Here is a 23618-nt window from a genome sequence, read left to right on the forward strand (position 1 = left end):
AATAAGTGTTTCATCCAGGAACATTTATTAAACGAATTCTTGTTTAGTCAGTGTTTTCAAGCACCTTAAGTTTGACATCATCTATTGTGTCAATCACCCTGGCTAAATCCAGCATCAGTCCTTTTGATCTCTTACTTAGAAGCACCATCCCACAGCTGCCGGGCATCCTCCAAAAGCATAGGAGTAGATGCTGCAGCATTTTGTTAGCTTTTGCAGCCCTCTCTTCCTGATCATGGTTTCTCAGTTTAAGTACTACTTCAGAGTAATTTGAGTGCCTCTGCCATAATCTGAGAATCCTTGTTCTCCAGCAGACTGTACAAAGTAGGGGTTTTTTAAATACCTTGAAGTAAGCCAGCATGTTTCTGTTACATGCTAGTTTTGTTCTTGTTTCCCTTTTTAGTGGTGTTTGGTTTTTCATCCTTTTTATCTAACAAGATTATGTTAAATAGAGCTTCATTCAAGCCCTGAAAACATCTCACAGCTTTCATCTTCACAGCACGCATATAGAGGCATGAAGTAAGAAATGATTAAAACCTAATATGCAAAAATATTGTTTTGCATGTTTGTTTTAGAACCATTTCCTCTTATTTTCTTACATATAGAAATATGAATCTCAACATTTTAGTATTTGCTAGAGAAGCCTGTAGGGAACTGCAGTGGGTCATGGTGTTAAAGAAGGTGTTACCTTATTAAACTCCCATTATAATGAGAGGGAAAATGGGAAGTGTCAGATGTCAGCCTGCTGTCGTGTTACTCCTCTGTTGGCGTTCTCCAGAGACTCCTCCATCAAAACAGGGAAGGCAAGACCTGACATTTGCATACCTCAAAAGGAAGCAGGCATGATTTCTTTGAGAGAGGTGAAAAATTAGTCTCTCCTTGTGTCACAATAAAGAGCATAGGTAACTTGAGTTTGATTCACAGTCTAGCTATTTTCGACCCAAGAGTCTTGACTTCTTACTCTTGCTCTTAACAAAGCACTTGCTGTGGAAGGGTGAATGTCTCAATCATTAGACTCCATGTTTCTGTAGCAGTAGGATTTCTCCTTGAATAGAAATGAGGAACTTCTCAGAAGACCTTAGCTTCATAAAATACTTTTTCATTTTTTGTAACTTATTTTGAGTACTCTTCCCTTATCTTTCCTAAAAATATCAAAGGTAGTACACAGGAGAGAATGATTCAGGTTTCTGCATGCACAGACTTCCTATCAGTCAATCCATATATATCTTTTGGAAAAACACCTAATTCTTGAAAATGAAGTCCTTGCATGTTATGTGTTATGATAGCCTGAACATAAATTTTGATAAAGCCTTCTGCTGGAGATGAGCTGGGTAATCAGAAGCCTGACTCGTGGTCATGTGTGGGTTTTGGTTTGGTTGAGTCAAGGAATGCAGCCATTTCGTTATTGTTCCTCACTGTAACTGGTCACTTCTGCTTTCATATGAGCTTGACTACCTTTAATAGGCTTTAACCTTATGCTCTGTGCACATACCTCAAATGACTTCCCATTTTGGAGATACTTTAAGTTATAAAGAGCTGTTGAAATTGTGCATGGTGTTATTTAGCAGGTTATTTAGACAGATAGGATGGGTTCTAACTTAAACCTGACTGAAAAATTCTTACAGGAGGAGAATTTGATGGGGAGTATTCATTTTTCCCCATTTGGACCACCGCCCACCCCCCCCCCCCGCCTTCCCCCCCCCAAAAAAAAAGGCAACCAAAAAAACCTTTTACTTTTTTAATTTGCTTTTAGCATTTTTGCTTTAAAGTACAGATTAGCTGAAGAATCTACCAACTTTTCATGAAGCTGAGGAATTTCAAGTGTGGCTGCAGTTCTTTCCACACAAAATTCATAGTTATGTTAATGCTCATTATATATTTCTCTTCAAAATTCATTTTACAGTCTGCGCGTTTGGGTTCTACTGTCTGTTGTAGAAAATAAGTGCACCTCACTGTGTACCTTAAGGTAACGAAGCAGCCTGTGGGGGAAATCTGAGGGCAGTGTTAACTGCAGCTATTTACATCTGTTGTAAGTGTCATATCTTGCTTTGCTACAGTCTGGTGAAACGTGACTTAATCAGGTTGAACTCATCAGAGGGTAGGCCAGATTTACAGGCAGAGCTGGCTGCAGTGATTGAAGAAATTAGATGGACAAAATTGCTCTAGTATGTTACCAGAAAACTGAAAATATGGCAGATATCTGAGGTGTTTGTCCAGTGTGGTCAAAGGAGAGTTGGGCTGTGCTTCTTCCCTGTGTGAGGCACCAAATTATATTGTAGTTTTCCTTTTGTAAATATGGTACTTGGCTACTCTGGAGGGTACCTCCAGGTGGCGATGCCTGTAAGATGCTAGTAGCTTTCTATTAGGTAAGAATCATTTGAATTCATGATACAACAAATGAGTAGGGACACATTTTCTGGCAGCAGAGCAAACAGGTTTGTTGGGGTCCTTTTGTTTATATACGATGATTGCAATATAAAAGAAAGAAAAAGATCCTAAGTTTTGCTTTGTGAAATTTATCATCCTGATAGTTGTTAGAGAGGGCAGGGGGACTGCCCACATGGCATCAGATAACATAGCAGTTGCTATCCCAGAATGGGGCTGAGGTGAGATCCTGACAGCACCATCTCTGCGTTTCCAGCTTATGTGAACTTTATGGTCATATTCCTTTTGGCTGTTTGCAAAAACTGACAGTTGAGTCAACTGAAAATGTGACTTAGACCACCAGTTCATTTTGTGTAGGAATTGGTCTGAATATTAAAACGATCATCAGGCTTGCTGTGCACATATTGTTACACAGTAAAGCACTTTTTAGCCTGGATATAGCCAGGCTATTTCTGTTAGACAGGGACCATTATTCCCCAGAAACAGTTGCTAAAATTTTTATTGGGCTGTACAGGAATTTTTTCTCAGAGTAAGTCACTCAAGAATTAGGATGTGGCTCAGTCCACATGAACTACATTCACATCAGGTAGCTGCTTCTTCAGAGTGAGCTTGTTTGCTTTCAGCGTGGGTGCGTGCCTCCAGGGCTGCCGGCGCTGGGGATGCTGTGTGCAGCTCAGCTGGAGAACAGGCATTACGCTTGGCAACCCTCTTATGCAAAATTGTAGTAAACTCCTCATAGGCGTGTACAAACAGCTTTTTTTCAAAGGCTAATAATTTTGTGTGAGGAGGGACATGTTGCCAAGCCAATGGCTGCGTCTGTACAAGAGATGGATGTGCAAGAGGATCATCTGATCACCCCTGCGCCCTGTGCTGTGCTTCCCATGGGGCTAAGTGGACAAACTGGATTTCTCCCAAATTGATTTAAAAGGAAGAATGCCCGCTATGAGCATGCCTGTTACTCTCCAACTGCTAATGTGTATTCAGTCCAGGGGGCCAGGCTACAATTAGTCCAAATTACTGAGTTTTTATGGGTCCCTAATAATCACCGGGGATGTCAGTACTTCCTAAAATTGAAGCTAAATAATTTAATGGAGAAATAAATGTCCATAATACAGTGTTTTAAGATTGTAATAAATACTTGTCATTGGATGGTAGATTAAAATAATACATATAAGGCAAGGTGGTGTGTGTGAGGAGAAGGTATTTTCAGAAGGATATTGATGTATTTTAAACTTAACTAGAACTTCTTAAATGACATTGGAATGAGGGTTAAGTTTTCTAATGCGTGACTGCGGTACTTAAAAAGGAAAATAGTACAGAAAATAGCATTTTTGAAATGAGATGGTGTGTCTACTCAAATATACATAATTTTCAAGTAAGTGCAAAAAAGCAAAGATATATAGAAAAGTATATATAGAAAACATGTATATGAAGAAATTAAAAAAGAAAGGCTTTGCTATGTGAAGAATCGGTAAAGACTAAAGTGTATGTCCTCTCTCTCTCTTTGGTCTTCAGCGCCTTGCTAAAGAAGCAGAAAAGTACCAAGCATCACATCAGTGGAGGGATGAGTTTGGGGTAAGTTTCAGTTTTTCTCCTTTTAACCTTCTCAAATTTTGCCTCTTTGAAATGTGAACTATTTTCTTACAAATATGTTGCTTATACATCCGCCACAGAAGGAGTCATTGGGTATGAACGGGCATTTTATTTTATTCAGTAAACACAGTGTCAGTCTGGGTGTCTAGAGAATAAAGTGGACTTTTCACTTCAGAAGCTCATAGGGAGCTTCCCAGACCCAGGGAGGTAGCTCTGAGATATATATAAGACACCTCTTTGTTTTGACATACAAGGAATGATTACAGAGAAGACATCTGGGTGATGGTTACTACCTGTTAAAAGTGCGCTATTCCAAGCACTGAAACAGAATCATAGACAGGATTTTTACAAGTTGTTTTTTGCTTATATGGTGGAAAAAGGCAGGAAAAAGCTTAATACAGGAGGATTTGGCTACCTACATGACTGTCTATATTAGGAGTCATGGATTATTTTTTCAGAATCCTTTTCCATACTTTAATAGCTGCATCTCTTCTCTTCAATATTCTAGTAGTACTGAAAGAGGCCCTGACCTGGTCAAACACTAAACTATCTTCTTCAGTCATTCCAGACTTTACTGAAAAACAAGTGAGATGATTGTAAAACGTACAAGATTCATTCTTTATTACCAATCAAGCCAAATTAATATTGTGCTGCATAATTATAAGCCTGTTAATTTTAGGCTACAGCTCCCTGCTAAGTGTCAAAGTAATTTATTATGTCTTCATCGCCTGTTCCTTCAGAAATGAAAGCAGATGGTGCTCTTACGTGATGTTGCTACAAACCTAGACTGTGTTTGCACATCCACTAGAATCATAGCGGCACATAGTTAAATGCACAATGGTTTTCTATAATGTCCTTTCTGAGCTAGTGTTCCTCAGACACTTGGACATCTGAAAACAAACAGACAAAAAAAATCCCTAAGGTTAGGCCAAGTAATTCAGATAAGAGTGACTGTCTTTTAGGAGTGCAAAGAGGGTCTGGACACAGCCTGAATGCTTTTAAGTGTACTCTATGCACAGGCCCAGCTTCTAATACACGGTAAAGCACAGAATGCATATTCCATAGGGATGCAATAATGAGAACGCTACATCGACCTTTTCTGCTAATCTGTCTCTGTTCTGTATAGAAAATGAAACTTGCAGGTTTGATGGACTCAGTGCAGAACAGTGTGAATACAGTCAGATGCTCTTTCTATTCATTTTTCTTCTTACAGTACACACTGGCATCACATCAACAACACTGCCTCAGCTTTTCGTTTTCTTTTCGCCCTTTACTTGCAGTAGAAGTCAGTCATACCAGAGAGCCTTCTGGTCTTACCAGAACTCATTGCCAAGGAGAGATCTCAAAGTAATTTTGAAATGTGATTTTATATTAATGATGTGGCTCCGGCAAAGCCTATGGTCAGAATAAAATAAAAGATATTAAAAAAGCGGTTGGTTTTATAATAAAGTAACTGCAAACCGAGCTTGTGCTTTAATGTTTTAAATTTGGATGAGAACAGCGTGCACCATAAAATAACCTTGACATTAGGTTATGCAATTAAATTTCAAATAAATGTATTACGCCTCTTATAATTTAATTTGTTCCATTTTTGCCAGAAGTAATCTTTCTACTCTTCTGGCCTACTTTTTAGAAAATGCCTGCTCAGATTAGTCTGCACACAGATCTTTCTGATAAACTTAATTTTCCCTGGAAGATTTATTCTTCTAATGGCTGTGATGGAAAATAGAAGATCTACTGTAAAACTTTATGCACATGAGGGTTCTTAAAGTACTTCATATAGCATTATGAATTGTCTACATCATGCTGTATGCGGCTTGTTCCTCATCTAGGATTTGGGTTTGGGTGATGAAAGCTCTTCCAGCAGCATTGCACATGAGTCACTGTAGAAAGAAGCTCTTTGGGACAATCTATTTCTGCTTCTAATGAGCTCATGATCAGCAATGTCCTTGACAGTCAGATTGCAGCCAAATAATAGCCTTTGGAGTTTTAAGAAGAAAACATCACAAACAATCTTTCTGGGGAAGGAATGGGCTGACTTCGGTGGAACAAATCCAAAAGGAGAAGGGCAAAGAGAGCTGGCCTTAATACAAAGGTCTAAGCAGAGCGACAAGGGATGTGTCAGTCAAAAGAATGCCGGAGTGCCTGTTCTAACACCTTATTCAAAATAGGAATGTTTATTGAAGAGTTTGCAGCAAAAGTAGCGTGTACACATTAAAGACTTTTAAAGATTGTATTTGTAGGTGTTGTGGTTTAGCCCCCAGTGAGCAACTGAGAACCACGCAGCCACTCACACTCACTCCCCCCTGGTGGGATGGGGGAGAGAATCAGAAGAGTAAAAGTGAGGCAACTCATGGTTTGAGATAAAGACAGTTTAATAGGTAAAGCAAAAGCTGTGCTCGGAAGCAAAGCAAAACAAGGAATTCATTCACTCCTTCCTGTGGGCAGGCGGGTGTTCAGCCATCTCCAGGAGAGCAGGGCTCCAACACATGTAACAGTTACTTGGGAAGACAAACACCATCACTCCTAACGTCCCCCCTTCCTTCTTCTTCCCCAGCTTTATACACTGAGCATGACGTCATATGGTATGGCATATCCTGTTGGTCAGTTGGGGTCAGCTGTCCCAGCTGTGTCCCCTCCCAGTTTCTTGTGCACCCGGCAGAGCACGGGGAGCTGAAAAAGTCCTTGACCAGTGTAAGCACTACTGAGCAACAACTAAAACATCTCCACATTATCACCACTGTTTCCAGCAAAAATCCGAAACATAGCCCCCTACTAGCTACTACAAAGAAGTTTAACTCTATCCCAGCTGAAACCAGAACAGTAGGTTAATGTCGCAGTATAATGAAAATTCAGCCTCCTCAGATATGGTCTTCTGAAATTAGCTGGTATAGGGGAAAATCTTTGAAGATCCAGATTTGGTCCCTCATTTTTGTTTTTTCAGCTAACAATTTCATGTAAAGACAGTCAGAATTGTCTAAAGCAGAGAATTTGCTTGCCTTTTTAGAAAAAAGTTGGGACTAAACCATTGATAGAAACACAAACCCACATCTACAAAAAATCTCTTTTCCCTGCTCTTTGTAACTGAGAGTACAATTTCTTGCAATATTCCTAGTACTGTATTAAATTAAATTCCAGCTACTTCAGAAGACCAAGCAAAGTAAAACAAAAGAAAACTGAAGTTTTGGCTTTTTGATGAATCATAGAGTCATAGATCCACCCCCCCTGCCATGGATAGGGACACCTTCCACTAGACCAGGTTGCTCAAAGCCCCATCCAACCTGGCCTTGAACACTTACAGAGATGGGGCATCCGCAGCTCCTCTGAGCAACCTGTTCCAGTGCCTCACTACCCTTACAGTAAAATATTTATCCCTGATACCTAATCTAATTTTTTCTTCTTTCAGTTTAGAACCATTACCCTTCATCCTGCTGTCCCTGATAAAGAGTCCTTACCCATCTTTCCTGTAGGCCCCATTTAAGTGCTGGAAGGCTGCTATAAAGTCTCCTGCAGCCTTCTCCAGGCTAAACAACTCCAACCCTCTCAGTCTGTCCTCATAGAGGAGGTGCTCCAGCCCCCGATCATCTTCATGGCCCTCCTCTGGACCTGCTCAAGCAGGTTCATGTCTTTCTAATGCTGGGGGCTCCAGAGCTGAGCACAGTACTCCAGGTGGGGTCTCATGGGAGCTGAGTAGAGGAGGAGAGTCACCTCACTCGACCTGCTGGCCACACTTGATGCAGCCCAGGATGTGACTGGCTTTCTGGGGTGCTGGTGCACATTGCTGGCTCATATTCAGTATTTCAGCCACTAATACCCCCAAGTCCTTTTCCACAGGGCTGCTTTTAAACCACTCATTGCCCAGTCTGTATCCATGTTTGGGATTGCCCTGACCCACATGCAGGTCCTTGCACTTGTCCTTGTGCAACTTCATGATGTTGGCACAGGCCCACCTCTCAAGCCTGTCAAGGTCCCTCTGGATGGCATCCCTTCCCTCTAGAGTATCAACCACACCACTCAGCTTGGTCTCATCCACAGGCTTGATGAGGGTGCACTCAATCCCACTGTCTGTCTCCCTGAAAAAGTTGGTAAATAATACTTCTCCCAGCACACTCCCCTCAGGGACACCACTCATCACTGGTCTCTACCCAGACAGTGAGCCATTGACAGCAACTTTTTGAGTGCGACCATCCAGCAAATCCCTTATCCAAGCAGTCCACTCATTAAATCCATGTCTCTCCATTTTAGAGACAAGGAAGTTGTGTGGGACAGTATCAAATGCTTTTCACAAGTCCAGGTAGACGATGTCAGTCGCACTTCCCTTCTCCACCGATGCCATAACCCTGTGGTAGAAGGCTACCAAATTTGCCAGGCACAATTTGCCCTTGGTGAAGTCTGGCTGCTGGCAGTCTCGAATCACCTCCGTCCTACATGTGTCTTAGCATAGTTTCTAGGAGAGTCTGCTCCATGATCTTGCCAGGATCCATAGTTAAAGAAATCTTTACCAAAGTTTAAGAATTTTTAAATTTTATTTTGGTTTTATCGGAAATAATCTGTTCATGTTTACCAAAAACAAAAATAGCTCTGAACATAGAAATCTCAGATTGATATTAATTTGAATCTGTGAAGCTGTGACCCAGCAAATTACTGAACACCGAATGTCTGGTGTTTAGAGCTAAAGTGTTTTCATATTCTGATCCTTCTGTCACCTTGCATAGATTTCTAAATACATATGTTGACACTGGGGACTATATATATTCTTTTTATTAATAAATGAGTGCTTATCAGGTGTATACTGAATGTCTCAAAAGTAAAAATAAAAACCCTAAAATGAGTTAAGAGCATGTGTATTACATGTTTGCCGTTAGTTTCTAGCTAAGTGACAGAAATAAAGATTATAATGGATTTTGATATTTTGCATTGATAATTAAATATCAAAATGATTTTGGCAATTGCTAATTAATCTACTGAAACGTGAAAAATTATTCAAAGGAATGATAATTAAGAATAATAATTAAGAATATTGAATGTCTTCTGAGTAAAAAAGGGAAAAAAGTCATTAATGTTGGATTGTAACATGTAGTTTCCTGATTAAGCACAAAGTCAATTAAAATATCTGAAATTGTACTTTACATCTACAGTCCTGAAATAATACTCACCTGTTAGAAAACTATTAAGTCCTTAGAGAGTATTTGTGAAGCTTATGAAGGCAAATCCAAAGTGCTTTGCTTCAAGCAGATAAAGAAATGCCATTCTCTGCTTCCTGCTCCAAGGGTGTTGCCCAGTTCCCTAGCTCCATCTACAGCTGGAGAAGTAAAACCTATTTAAATGTTTTTAGATTAATGCAGTTACAAATCAGAGGCACAAACCAACATTTCTAAATGAAACAGCCTTGTCAGTTTGAATTCTTTTGCATGCTGCAGGGTGGGGGGGGGGCGGTTTTGACACTAGTGATGGTCCAGTTATTTTTCTGGCATAGAGATGCATGAAAAAAATCGCATGTGAATTGGAAGAAGGAGGGGAGAATCCTGTATGATATAATTGCTGTTATTCCCCAAATGGATCTTCCGCAATTACATTCGATACCACATTTGATTGCCTTGCAATGGTTGGTTAAGTAAAGCAATTTTGTTTCCAGTTGGGTTGCAATATTAATTGTACTTACACATGTATAAACATAAGGGATATCTCATTTGTATTTTAACACGGAGAGTCTTTATGGATGCCCTATTAGCATCCACTTATTTATATAAATACTGAAACTCAGACTTTTAGGAATTAATTATCGCATTAAAACGCCACATGAAACATCCTTTCAATGTGCCTTATCTTTTACCCGATAGTGTCATTTTATATTATTCTGTGCAAATGATTATTTTCTGAGTCCTGGTATTCCTGAGACAGCGTTTGCTGTGATGATTATGTGTAGGCTGGTGTTTATGTACCAACTAGGTTTAAAGTAATGACAAAAGGTCATGGAAATATTACTCTGGAATTATGATATTTTTTTCTAGTACAAATATTGGCTGCATAAAACTGCAGTGAAAAGTTTCTCAGCTAAGAAATGGAAGATAAAATGGATGACTGTGATAAAACAAGTCTCACATCACAAGAGGTGATCCAAGAGGTGGCCTGCAAGAGCAGAGCAGTAGAAGATATCTCTCAGTGCTTGTCGTGTCTTGTAGATTAAAGATTTTCAGGACGGTCTGTAATTTATTGTGGATGTTACAACAACGGTAAAACATTGCATCTTAAAAGCCTCAGCTGGAAAACAAACAAACCACCAAACTTTCAACTTTAATAGTGCTTCATTCTAAAAAGGCAGTTTAGTAAACATACTTTGTCTTTTGAAAGAGGGAAAAACTCTGTGAAGAAAACCAACTAGAATACTTTTTCTCTCAGATCATCAGAGAGAGGATACACCTCTCATATCTTGTACCTCTAATAGTCCTTCTGGGTGCAAAGAGGGAATCACTTCTATGGGAAATGATACTGTTTACATTTGGCTCCAGACTTGGGGTAGAGGGAACCAGACTCCACAAGGCACAGAGAGGTGTGGGATCCTTTCCCAGTGAAGTTATACATTATAATTTTGTGGAAGTTTTAACAACACTAAACACGGGGCCAAGTGTCAAAGCTGTCTGTATCTTCACACAATGCTCTGATCCAAACCCTTCCATTGATTTTGAATAATTTTGGATAAGGCCTCACACTTCTAAAGCCTATATGATTTGGAAGAAAATGCACCAAATGATTTAAATTGACAGGCAGATGGTCAAGGTTTTAGGAAGAATAATATTATATTCTCTGAAGGGCTGTGTGCCACCTTCTCTTCTGTGACATATAGCTTTAATTTGTGTGTAATTTAAATCAAATGTGCCATATCTCACTGAAAGGAATGAAATCACCTTTTTTCTGTCAGTGCTTGTTTGCACTTTGACATCTCTCTACTCAGGAGACAGCTCTGTGGGTGCACTGGGAGTGGTAGGAAGGTGAGAGGAAATACGAATGAATCACATTTACTGAAATTGGGTGGTTTTAGGGGTTGTTCTGATGTTTATAACATGTCTTCTTGATTCATAAACATGCACTGTGAGTACTGCAGGAACAGTCATTTCTGCAAGTGTTTCAATAGTGCTTTCTCAAAACAAGACAGGAGATACAGCAGTATTTGAATCATTCTCACTTTACTTTCCTAGGATCTCTGTAATTAGTAAGAAGAGAATCATCTTAATGTAGAAATTCACTGTGAACAAGCCCAGGCTGAAGCCTGTGTGGAGACATGTGACATAGGCTTCACCAGATGAGTGCAGAATTTGTCTGGCATCCCTTACCAGGCACAGGATCCCTGTCCGCTTGTCCATCCCCAGCATCCTGACCCTAATGTTCAGATTCTTGTTTTCACAAAGTCTCAGTGATGCCTTTTGTTTTACAAATTTCCAGGAGGCACTAGTTAGATATAACAAAAACATCTTAAAGGCAAAAAAACCAATCCAGGTGATTAGAAAACGTCTTCAGGGTAATGCCTCTTGCTAGCTTGCCTGGAGTTTTATAACATCCTAGACTCTCTCAGGTGAGTCTTTGAGTCTGGAAATCATTGACTTCCTCTAAAATCTGGATTGCTTTGGTTCCATTATATAAGATCTAATGTGATCCTGTGTGAGGATAACGCCAGTATAATTGTTAGTGTGATTAATCATTTGAACGCATTTGTAATCACCTTTGGAATCCCTGATTTATTTATTTTTTTCACACTTTATGAATTTGAAACCAATAGGAAGTTGATAAGGATGGCAAATGGTAGCTTTACAATTGGAATCAAGATTATATACAAGCAGGGATTTTAAATGTGTAAATATAGAGGAGTTAGCTTTCCTGATACATCTTTTGGTCTTTAGATTTGGTTATTTATCATCTCTTAATATGCTTACACTGAGTATAGGAGTGCAACTTTAGAACATAAGTCACTGCAAGGATCTCATCTGGTTAGTGAAGTGCTTCCCTGGTAGGGAAATAGCCAAAAAAGCTTTTAGAGTAAAGCAAAGAAACACCTTCAATCATTGTTGAATCTTTCAAGCATTCTGTTTTATCTGAAAAATTAAATATGTTAAAAGACATCTAATACTCTTTACTTATTGACCATGCAACTAATTTAAAAAATGTGCAGCTTCTGAAAAAGGGGTGGAAGGAAAGAGGAAAGAGCTGGGAAAGAAATAAAAGAAGGAAAGGTGTGATTTCTCATTATTAAGACACTTTGCATATGCATTAGCACCTTCGTTTTGAACGAGTCTTTAATGTGCTTTCTGAACAAACACCTTATTAAAAGCAAGATGTACTATTGTACTCAATTTATTAACACCCTGTAGGTTCTCTAGTTTACAATACAGAAGTATGATATGTTAAGAAAAGCTTTCTGCAGGCTGCTGTTGCACGTATTTTGCAAGAGTTCATTGAATTTGTAACACCGATGCAGCTAACTAGATTTTTGATTTTACCTTTCACCTTCAAATTCAGTTGCTAATGTAAATCTGTGACAAGTAATTCTTATCATTGCTTTACTCTGTTTAGTGAATCAGTGAAATCAATTAGAAACGGACTTCAAGGATGCTGTTTAGTCTGTCTGTAAGCTCCCTTACCAAATATTTTTAGTTCAAAACTAACAGTATCTTTCTCCTTGATTCATTCTTGCCAGTATAACTAGTTTACTCTGTTTCCATCAAGTCCCAGACAAACTCATTTCCCCATTGCCCATCATGTTACCCTGACCCTATATAACATTCAGTTTAGGAAATGCACCAATGTTTTGTGTTTGGTGCATTTTGGAGTACTAACCTGCTTAACTCTGCTGGTTTTGAATTACTAATCAGAGAGAAGGCCTCTTTTTCTTAATGAAAAGAAAAAAACCTGATATAACTGAATATGCACGAAAATGCAATTAATGGAGTAAGTAACATTCAGATTAGGTTTTCATAATGAAGGCAGACTTCTAAAAGATTGAGAAAATCAGAAAATATTACAGTTTTGATTCTTACTTCAGAGAAGGGGTGCCGTTCATAATACTAAACTTCAGAGATTATTTTTTAAGGCAAATTAGACCCAAAACATTTTTAAAATGTTTCCTGTCAAAAGGGGCTAATACTGGGAATATATAGGTATGGATTTAGGACTATGCATATTATTTCATATTAAAAATAAAGCCTTTCTGAAATTCTAGGTGAGTGAGTTGGGTTTTTGGAGGTAGAGATATTTGTGGTTTTTTCACTCCATTTCTTTCTGTTTTTTTTCAGACAGCAAACCCACAGGAGTCATGCAGGCCTTTCTAACTTATGTTGTCACAGGATTCCTATAAGATACTAGATGAAAATTCAGCTGGTCTTTGTCAGAACTCATCAGCTCTAGAAAGAAAAAAAGGAGCTAACATGGAAGTTGGAAGATTTACATATTTAAAAGTTTGTAGGCCTCAGAGATGTCATGAAATACCACGAGAAAAAAAAAAAGAGAGAGACAAAGCCTACCGGCTTAAGAAAATAGAAATATATGGCATTTTCCAAACATTATGTACTTAAAGTATGCTACCAAGAAGTGATGTTCCTAGGACAGTGGCCTGTACAGTAGTTGAAAACAGAAAATATTTGATGTCTGTACTGTTTTGCGGTTGAAATACAACAGAAGTGTTAATAGGAGTTTCATTCTGCGCAGGCTTTGAAATGCTCTGGGAGTACTAGACAGTCCTATTATTAAGAGCTGCATTTTGCTCAAGGGATTTGAGAATTCCTATCCTTCCATACCCTGAGTATACTGTAATTCTCATTAGAATTAAAACAAAAGGTGAGATTGTGGCTCTTTTATGTCCTGACAATGATGTGTGATTCAGGTACTCACAGGTATTTCGTAGGCTTGCCACAAAGCAAGAGATGTGCATAACATGGAGCAGAGAGACTAGACCCTTAAAAATTAGCAGTATGCTAACATTCTTCTACATCATGCAAAGAAACATTTAAAAATTCTACCCGATACCTGATTTGACCAGAAATGTGGGCTGTTAAGCATTTGTTTACTTTTCTCTCGTTCTTTTTTGCTATCGGCTATGAGCAGATCAGAACTGTGTAAGTAAATACAAACAACTCCAGGTCTCATTGGAGGGACATTAGGATTTAGCAAGTCTTGAGAGCTCTAGGCCAGCTCTAAGACTGCCTGTAATTTGTGTGTTTATTGAAAACAGTATCATTCTCTTTTCATTTTCCCATTTGGTAGTCTCAATTTATACTGCGCTGAGGCACTGTATATTGTAACTGTCTTGAAAATATGAAGAATAAATATAAATATGACTATGCTAATCCAGAACAGACCTTTGCTTTTAAACAAGGATGAATAATCCCTGATGAATAATTAATTCAGGTAGGATTCTCTTCTTAGTCCTTTGGGCATTACCACTTCGCGAGGGGAACTTCAGTTTTGCATTTCTTAAGAGTTACACATGGGGACAGTAAAACTAAGGAGCTTGGCTCTACTGATATATTTCTGTGCTTGCACAAAATTCTGGTGTTTTCTCCTGATAAAACTTTTTATGCTTTGTGTGTGATTTTTTTCTACCTAAAAAGTGAAAGACTTCCAGCAAAGTTTTCTACCAGAATGAATGATCACCATATAGGCAAGTTTAATTTCACCTAATTTGCTATGGGTACAGTAGTTTAAATGACTTCTACACTTAAAGTATTCTAAAATACTCATGGAGGAAATATGTAGTCCTACATAGAGCACTTCCCCACCTTTCAGATAGAACATTTTATTTTTATTTTACTAGTATATGCAGGTATTTTATGCTAGGGTTGTATTACTGTGGCAAAGGGTGACATTTTTTTTTTTCCTTTCAGTGAGTGATACCAGAAGAGAAAAACATAGGCTGGATTAAGGCTGAAGTATTTTCAAAAATTTTATCAATACATTTGTTAATCCCAGGTGATGGTTTTTGCCATTTATTCTGCTGACAGCTGACTTGGAAAGAGATTCTTTTCCTTATTATAGGGGAGCACAGGACACAGGTGATTTAACTGCAAACACTTCCAGTCTCTCTCGGTCTCTTTCTTTTCTTCCCCCCCCAATGCAATCCTGCCTCAGAGCTTTCCTTCAGCTGGAGGCCATTCATAAAGTTTGGTATTGGGGAAAACATGGTACGCCCTGGCACAGCATATGGATGACACTACAAAGCAATGGTCTTAAGTACAGTCTTCTTTGAATATGACATTTATGAAACATATCTGTAAATATTTGCTGATGTTAACATCGCTGCATAAGGCTTTCAGCTAATTAAAGTCATGATTTGAGATTCTGCATTCAAGGTGGGGAGTTCCTGTTTAAATGTATGAATGTTAACAAGGAAAACTGGCAGATAATGCAGGTGATGAGGATCACAGATCGTTTTTGAGTAGAGCCTGTGACTTACCTAAAGCCATAGCTCATTCTGCACTTTCTATCATCTACACAGTGTAGGGTAGGGAGCAAAAGGCAGAGGGCCAGCGATGCCAGCCTGACTACCGCGAAAGGCTTTTGTAGGTGAAGTGACCCCGCGGTAGCAGAAGCAATCTCAAATCTGTGTGTTTTCCTATGCTTAACCCATTCCTGTTAGTGTGTATTTCATGCACAGAGGGATGGAGTCTTAATTCTGGCTCCCTGAGACATTTCTCTAAGAAATAAGTTCAAGACTGGAACTGGACCACATTTCTAAAGCTTTCATCTATAAATCTACACTGTTGAATAACACAAAACTGTGGCCCTGACTGTTGGGCCAGGTGGCATAGATTATCAGTGTTCAAACTAGTCTTGGTCTTGTGACTTCTCTTGGTGATGTCTAGGAGGCTCTAAGTCATAATATGTGTGTGCATGCTTTTCTGCTCAAAGTTTTTGAAATAATGTGAAGAAAGTAGTGATCTTAGAAAATAATGTTTTCAGGGCATGAAACTAGGGAGTTCACATGCTTCAGGTGCTGCATTAGTTATATCAGGGCATGTAAGAGTATTTGAGGGTCTAAAACCTGTTGAGACAACATTGGAGGCATGTAGAAAGTGGGACAGGGTATAACCTCATACAGGTTTGCCAGCACAGTCAGCTGAGAATGGTTCCTGGTGCATCCTATGCCACAAAGTGCGTCTGGATATTGCTTAGGTGCCTTGGGGCAACTGTAAGAAGCACAACACAGATGAGGAGCAGTCTGTGTTCAGGACTGATCTGTGTTTTATTTTGAAACACAGACATCACACTCTTTGTGGAGAATAAAGCATGCTCTACCCTAAAAAGCACTGTGGTTACAGATTAGTAAACAGCCTATGTTAAGAATAAACACCAAGAGGAAATGCTGCCCAAGAGAAAACAAATTTTCTTTAGAGCAATAAATATATAGCAGTTATGGATAAATTTAGCTTGAAAATTGGAAAAAGGAACGTTGAAGGAAAACCTATCGGTTTTAATGAGTTTCTCAGACATTCTACCAACAGCAGTAGGGCAAATATCCCACTATTTTTATGAAAAAAATTGTGACATTATGAATTATGCTATAGTTATGAATTATGAATACTTCTTTTATGAAAAAGAACTATGACATGGACAGCAAGACTGGATTTCCTTTGCAGATTCATACCAGGAGGTTTTGCTGACACAAGAATAGGTCACTGAAGAGGTTACGTGTACTAGTAAGAACAGACCAGTGCAAATCCATACATCTAATTGAACTTGGGGTATGTTTGTCAAGAATGGGATGCACTTAAATCAATTCATTCACCTCTTCATCTACATATTGATAAGGAAATATTAAAAGAAATACAACTGAATATGTCAAAACCTTTTATCTGTGCACGAGAGCTCTGCAGTACTGTATTTGAAAGAGTTTTAAATGATTTAATATGAAACAGATCAAATTGTTTTCTTTATTGCTTCAAGAGAACAAGAGTTAAAGCTTACATATTTCTGAGATATTCAATATGCTTTTCCCTATTTCTCAGTGTTCATAAACAAGGTTGACATGATATTTTAAGAATGAGACAAGTTGTAAGCTTAAACTAGCCCTACTTAAATAGGTGGGAGGTATGTATATGCATATATCAATTGTGTACATTTTCCTCTGTGTGTATACTTGTACATGTATTTATATATGTATCTATATGCATATATGCACAAAAATACCATCTAATAGTGTGTGTATTTAGGTCTATAAACAGGTGCACACTGTTAGGTAAGTCTCTGGTTTGCAAGTATGCAGGGGACTAAAGCTCATGGGTTCAGATACTTTGAGAACACAAGCAGTTAAACTGGTATGTGTCTGTGCTTTTCAAATTTTACCTCTGTCATGTTTTAAAGACCAGGAATATTTGAGCAGAAATGAACATACAAGCAGAGAAAACATAATAGGTAGTTTCAGCAAGTTCAGTATGAACATCACCTTTGTGGAGCACAGTAGGAAAGCAGTCCTGGCCCTTGGGCTCAGTTTGCTCAGTTGGCTAATGCTTACCCTGCGCTGGTCTCATCCAAACAAAACACCCGTTTGTGTATGTCTGTTATTTTCAGTTCATTGCATCCAAATAGCATACAGACTGTGCTGCTTTCTTCAGAATAGTGCGTTTCTGCATAATGCTGATAAAGTGTCTTAAATCAGCGCATAAGCGTTTAGAGGTATTTGCAGTACAAGACCTGCTGAAATAGTTTTGAAGGACTTTCCCACGCAAAGAGTAGCTAAATTAGGGTGGTTTCTGCTCATATCGTTTCTGGAGCTGTGAAAGTTATCAGCCCATTGCATTCAGAAAACGTCCTAAAGTGAAAACAAAGCAAAACAATCTTTGGCAAGGTAGATAGCAAAGTTTGTACCCTGAACTGTGTGAAAAGGAGATGGGGCAGGGGAGGGAGGGGACAGAGGCCCAGGACGTTTTGGCTGCTGCGGAAGAGGTCATTGATGGGAAAGGTTTGGGAATGACTGCTCTGCTGCAGTTGTCTCCTGCCTTTCCCTCCAGTTTTCACCTTAATGTCTTTTCTGGATGTGAACATGGCATCATCCTTGAAAAGATGCTTCATGTTTTTTTGCAGCATTCCTTCTTTCCTCCTCAGTTTCCCACCTTCCATTATGTCTTCTTAAACACTTATAATTCTTTCCTCTTTGACTTTCTGAAATCTCAGTTCACACTTCTGTAATACTAATAATAATACTAATAATACTAATAATACTAATAATACTAATAATACTAACAATACTAACAATACTAATACTAATAATAATGTGTGATGATGCTGTTGTGAGCTGAGCTGAAATAGTCCTCAAGCATCACAGGATAAATTTTGAGAAAAAATTATGCATTTCTTCAAAGGTACATCATTTTAATATATTATTTCCAATTTACTTTATACTCTCGTCTTCATTATGGTCTTCCAGTTGTTAAGCTCTTTTTTCAGTAACTTTTTTGGTTAGGTATGCAGGAGCTTTTCTGACTGCCTGTCTTTTTCATCAAATACCTGTCTTAATTTCACTTTTCACCGCAGATGGCTGTTTCTCTTCTTTTAAAATTTCTCAAAATGGCTCTTTCCTAACATCTTCTGTTATTTGTCTCTCTGTCCAACCTGAATTTTAGAAAAGAGATTAATTTCAAAGAAGTGCTGAACAGTACAAGAATTTTAAAGAGAATTATACAAGGTGTAAGGGCCCAAGCCTAAATGTGTTATCATAGATTCTGATGGGAGAACTAAAATGCTGTGAGTTTCAATAATTCTCTGCCTAGAATAAGAGATATATATATTAAATTTAAAATGTTTTTGAAATAGTGTGCAATTTCTGAACTAGCAAGGTGTGCAAATTCAGAAGTAGCTGATTCCTCCGAGTTGTTAAAACCCAGAACTGTTCTGACTGCTGCCCTTGGGCAGGATTAGGGAGAGTCAGAAGAAACAGGCAAAACTGGAACATTACATCAGAAGTGGTCACCGAGGATCCAGGCTTGCTGCTCATGCTGCTGGGAGCCTGTGTGCAGGCTCGGGATGAAATTGGTTTTAAGGAAGTGAGTGTTCTGAGGGGAGATTGCTGTTCTCTCCGTCCCACCGACAGCCAGCAGCTGCCAGTCTGGCTCTCCAAGGTTTTGGTATAGTCAAAGCAAGCTTTGGCTGCATTTTACTGCCCTTGCAATCTAATGCGCTTTATAGCTGGCAGCTTTACCTCTGCTTAGTCTGGCTCTGAGGGTGTGGGGGCATTTTTGGTAGAAATGACTACTTTTAAATAAATGGGGAACAATCTCTGGTATTATTACAATTCAAAATGTTTTATCCAGCTGTGATTGGAAACAGACGATATGGGTGGCCTTTCTTTTGTAAGTATGGAAATCAGGCTGGGGAAAAATGCTGACGCAGATATTCCAAAGCCTCTCTCCAATTAAAAAAAGTACAAAACAGGGAAACAAACAAACAAGTGAACAAACAACCTACAGCTTCTGTTCTTCAAGAAGATTCGGCTGGGGTCAGGTTAAAGCTGCTGTGGACTTAACTGTGTGATCTAAGTTAACAAAATAACATTGTCAGTTGTTTAAGTAAAATAAAATGGTAGAGAGCAAATGAAGTATCAAGGTGGTGGTACTGGTTTACTTCAGTTCGTTAAGGCAGAAAATGGTTATTTTAAGTATTTTAAACATTTTTATTCTAGTTCATCTGCAAAATTACCCTGTTACCTAATGCTAATCTTGTGTTATGTCAGAGGATATATGAGTGATGGCTGAACTTTGGGTGAAATTATAGTAAGCAAAGACATTTTATTTACTGTATTATTTACCTAAAATTTGGGTTAGGCTCAGAAAATAATTTCGGAAAGTGGCCGCAGCAGGGTTAGAAAAGCTGGGCGAAGGCGGGGCGCAGACAGGCGGTCAGGAGCTGGGCCAGCAGCAGCGAGGGCCGGCTGCCCCCAGAGCAGGCCGGCTGGAGCTGGAGGTGGCCAGCACCGCCGTGCCCTCACCAGCGGGGCAGTCCCGCGGGGCTCGCCACGGCGGGCGGAGCTGGGTGCTGGTAACAGGGTCCGCTAAGGGTCCAGGGTCCATCCAGGGGCTGCCATCAGCAGGACAAGGGGATGGGCCAGGGGAAGAGATGAGCCGGAGTCGCGCTGCAGCGCACGTCCGCGGCGCCCGTCGCAGGGCAGAGGCCCGGCCAGTGTGTGGGGCCAGGGGTGGGGCCGGGGACAGGCCTTCCCAGCCCGCCTCCGGGGCGGGGGCTGAGGGACCCGGGCTGAGCTGAAAGGGGGCTGCGGGGCTCGGCGGGGAGGCGAGGCCCCGGGGTCCCGGGGCGCTGCTCAGAGGCAGGCAGGCTCGCCAGGGCCTGCGGGGCCCGACAGGCTCCTTGTCCGCAGGTGGCTCTTAGCGAGTGTCGCCTCCGAACTGCTCCTGCCGGTGCAGGATGTGTGTAGGATGTAATCAGTTCTTATCCCTATTGTAATGAAAGAGAAAAGACTTGGTTGTTTTGATTTTTTGTTTGTTTTGTTTTGTTTTGTTTTTTTTTTACATACGGGAACTTCTCCAAAGGGAAAGGAAAATAAAAGACCACAGCCAGGTTTAAAAAGATGCAGTCCTTGTTTCTAGTTCTATGGACAATTTTACATTAATTGCCAAACAAAAATATGAAATAAACCATAATGTATTTTAGTGATACCAATTTCTAATCTTGCTTGGTTTTCTTTATATAAACTTGTGTTTTCACTATTACTACTTTGACTATTTCTCAATTTTTACTGTTAGAAATTAATTTACCTAGGTTACATGAAAACACAAGACAATTAAGAATATGGTTTTGGTTTTCTTTGGGTTTTTTTTCCCCTCCTACTTGTATCCTGGACTGTTCTGTTTTGTTTAGTACTGAACAACTGGAGCATCTTCCAGAAAAGCATTGAAAGAAGCAGCTAGCATCTAGTATCCTTTATTTCTGTTTGTTCCCGGTTTTCAAACAACATTGTTTTGGTAGTTTTTAGCTGTGTTTCATAGTATTCAGGAAAAAAGCAAAACCAATAAAGACTCCTCTACTATCTCTAGAAAATGACAGGACTGGATAGTGAAAAGAAGTCGTATCCTTTCACTATTACAAAAAGGTTATGAATTAAAATGCACAGTTCACTGTCAAGGGATGTATGAGATTCCCCGAAATAACGCAGCTTGTGTTTGTGACAGTGCAAATGCTCATGCAAGTGCTGTCATACCTGAATCAGCTCATTCAGAAGTTTGGGCGTCTTTGTATTTCTTCGCAGTTTGTGGTATAAGCAGCACATACGTGGCGAGTGAAAACCCCTGTTGTGATCCGTGGGAGAAAACACAAATAACTTTTGATTTAGTGCATTTGTTAAGATAGGGAATGAGAAACATAATAGCAAGATGTTGATGCAGCTCTTAAATCTTACTGCTCTTCTGCATGAATTCCGGCATACTAGTGTAATATATCCAATAATTAAGAAGAAAAGTAATTACGTTTTAATTATTTTTGATATGGTCCTTTTGCTTGGAGTGATTAACTGCAAAAGTCTTCATCATTTTATGTTAAATAGTGAAACGAATGACATTTTCCAGCTGCTGGCTTGTCTCATGCTACTGAACTGCTTCCGAAATAAGGTGTAGTCATGAAGCTTTGCTTTATTGCAGTGACTGAGTGCAAGATATGCACAAAACGGATGTCAAAGCTGAATAATTAAATTATTATTCCTTCTGTTCTTTCTTAATTAGGTGAGCATGGGATATTTCTTAAAGCCTGGTAATTGCTGTCCGCAGTTGCTTTCCTTCTAAGACATCAGAGATCTAGCAAAATCATTTAAAGTAAAATCTTAACAAAGTGGGTAAGATTTATCTTTGTAAGAGGCCTATTAAAATAATTAACAGTCAATATGCCAGACACATTTGTTATCTGTGTGAGCCAAAGCTGTCTGAAAAGAAGACATGGCCTGACATGTTTTGAAATTTATTACCTTTTGGAAAGGTACTTCTCACATTTAGGAGGAAATTGAGAGATTTGGTTGTTTTTTCTAATTTTCTTGCAACTTGTATAACATAAGTTAAAACAATTGCTTGTTTGTATGTTATAACTGTGGTTTTTTGTGGACACACTTTAATTGAATATACCAACTGAAGAATTGATACAGACAGGGAAAGAAAACAAATGCTTTTAAGAAAATATATTTGAGATCATTAATTTCACAGGTCTGTGTCAGCTATATAAGATGTGATCCAAAGTTTGAATCAGACTTTCATAATTTATATATGAAAATTCATTTTTCCTGTGTTACAAAGTATTGTAATACTAAGGAAAAAATAGCGTGTGTTTAATTTTCCTGCAGAAATACAAGTTATAATGTCTTCATATTTTAGTTTTTAGATATGGAAAAAAGAGGAAAGAAAGAGATTTATAAAACCCTCTGCTGCTGCACTTTAAGGAAGATGATGCAAAATGTAGGCATTTTGCTATCCAGTGAGATTCTTAAATGACATTAATGTTGTCTGGGTACTTTTGCTTAGAATTTAGTAATAGCGACTTTGTGTAATAATTTCCTTTCTCTGTGAAGAGAGAAATAGAGAAGAAAATTAAATAGAGGGGGAAATTTCTGTTTCTGTCTAACTGTTTCAACCACTGGATATATTCTCAAAGCATACGTATCTATTTAATATAGATAAAATTAGTCTTACACATTTTCATCTTTCATTTCAAAGCATTTATTAAAAAGTAAGATGAAGACATATGTTTTGTTGTAATTGATAATTCATGGAAAACAATATTTATCAGAATTAAAACTCTAAATTTTCTGTGAAAATCTGAAGAGGAAGATGAAAGAAACATTGTTTTGATAATGTTGATTTGGTTTTGTTTGGTGTACTTTCAGTAGGGAAAATATCTTTACCTTTTTTAAACTTACATATTATATACAGACTGCTAATTGTTATATTCAGTAACTAGATAAAATAGCCTGAATGGATCGAACCACAAATTCAGATGAATTCATTTGTTTGGAGCCAAACATACTGAAAAAATGTGATAGCTTTTTTTATTATTTTTTTTTTTCCTATTTTCTTGCTGAAACGGACATATTCATAAACAAGTTTTGTCTTTGTGTTTAAATTCTTTGCCTTCATAGTTATTAAGATCACATGATGGTTCCTGGACTTCTGAAAATCAGTCCAGCTATCAGTCCACTCATTATATTGTCAGGTTTAAGAATAATTACAAGCATGCCTAGTTCAAAATTACCACAACATTTTGCAAATACCTACAGCTCAAATTTCTCCCTAGTATTATTTGTTGTCTTAATGCCCTTAACTGTTGTGAAGTTCCCAAGGAAGCAGGAGCTTAAATGATAAGTTTAAAACACTGTGTGCAGCCTTTGAATAAAAGCTCAAAGAAGATATTCTGGTCTAAAAAAATACGTTATTTTAAGCTGTTCTGTTGTGTCAATGGATTACCATGAGCTGCAGTGCAAGCTTCATGACATTGGTTGTGAATAAATTTGTTAGACTTATGTTGGATATATTTAGATTATTTTTGCAGTACAAGTGTGGAAGTGAAAGGGAGAATAACCTTTTTTATAGAATAATAGTGTCCCTTTTATTGCCAGATGCAAAAAAAAAACCCACACCCCTCTTTAAGAATATGCTCTGCATTTTATATAG

General features: G+C 38.6%; 1 protein-coding gene across 5 annotated transcripts in view; it reads left to right on the top strand.

The window, feature by feature from the left end:
• Nucleotides 1-23618, top strand: part of CACNA2D1 (calcium voltage-gated channel auxiliary subunit alpha2delta 1) — a 422362-nt gene that overhangs the window by 188568 nt on the left and 210176 nt on the right. For all 5 annotated transcript variants that reach the window (XM_064443928.1, XM_064443935.1, XM_064443902.1 and 2 more), the window contains exon 4: nt 3898-3957. In XM_064443928.1, coding sequence (XP_064299998.1) covers nt 3898-3957 — 60 coding nt within the window. The remainder of the gene's footprint in view (nt 1-3897; nt 3958-23618) is intronic.

This window comes from Phalacrocorax carbo, chromosome 1 (genome assembly GCF_963921805.1).
Source record: "Phalacrocorax carbo chromosome 1, bPhaCar2.1, whole genome shotgun sequence".
Classification (NCBI taxonomy): Eukaryota; Metazoa; Chordata; class Aves; order Suliformes; family Phalacrocoracidae; genus Phalacrocorax; species Phalacrocorax carbo.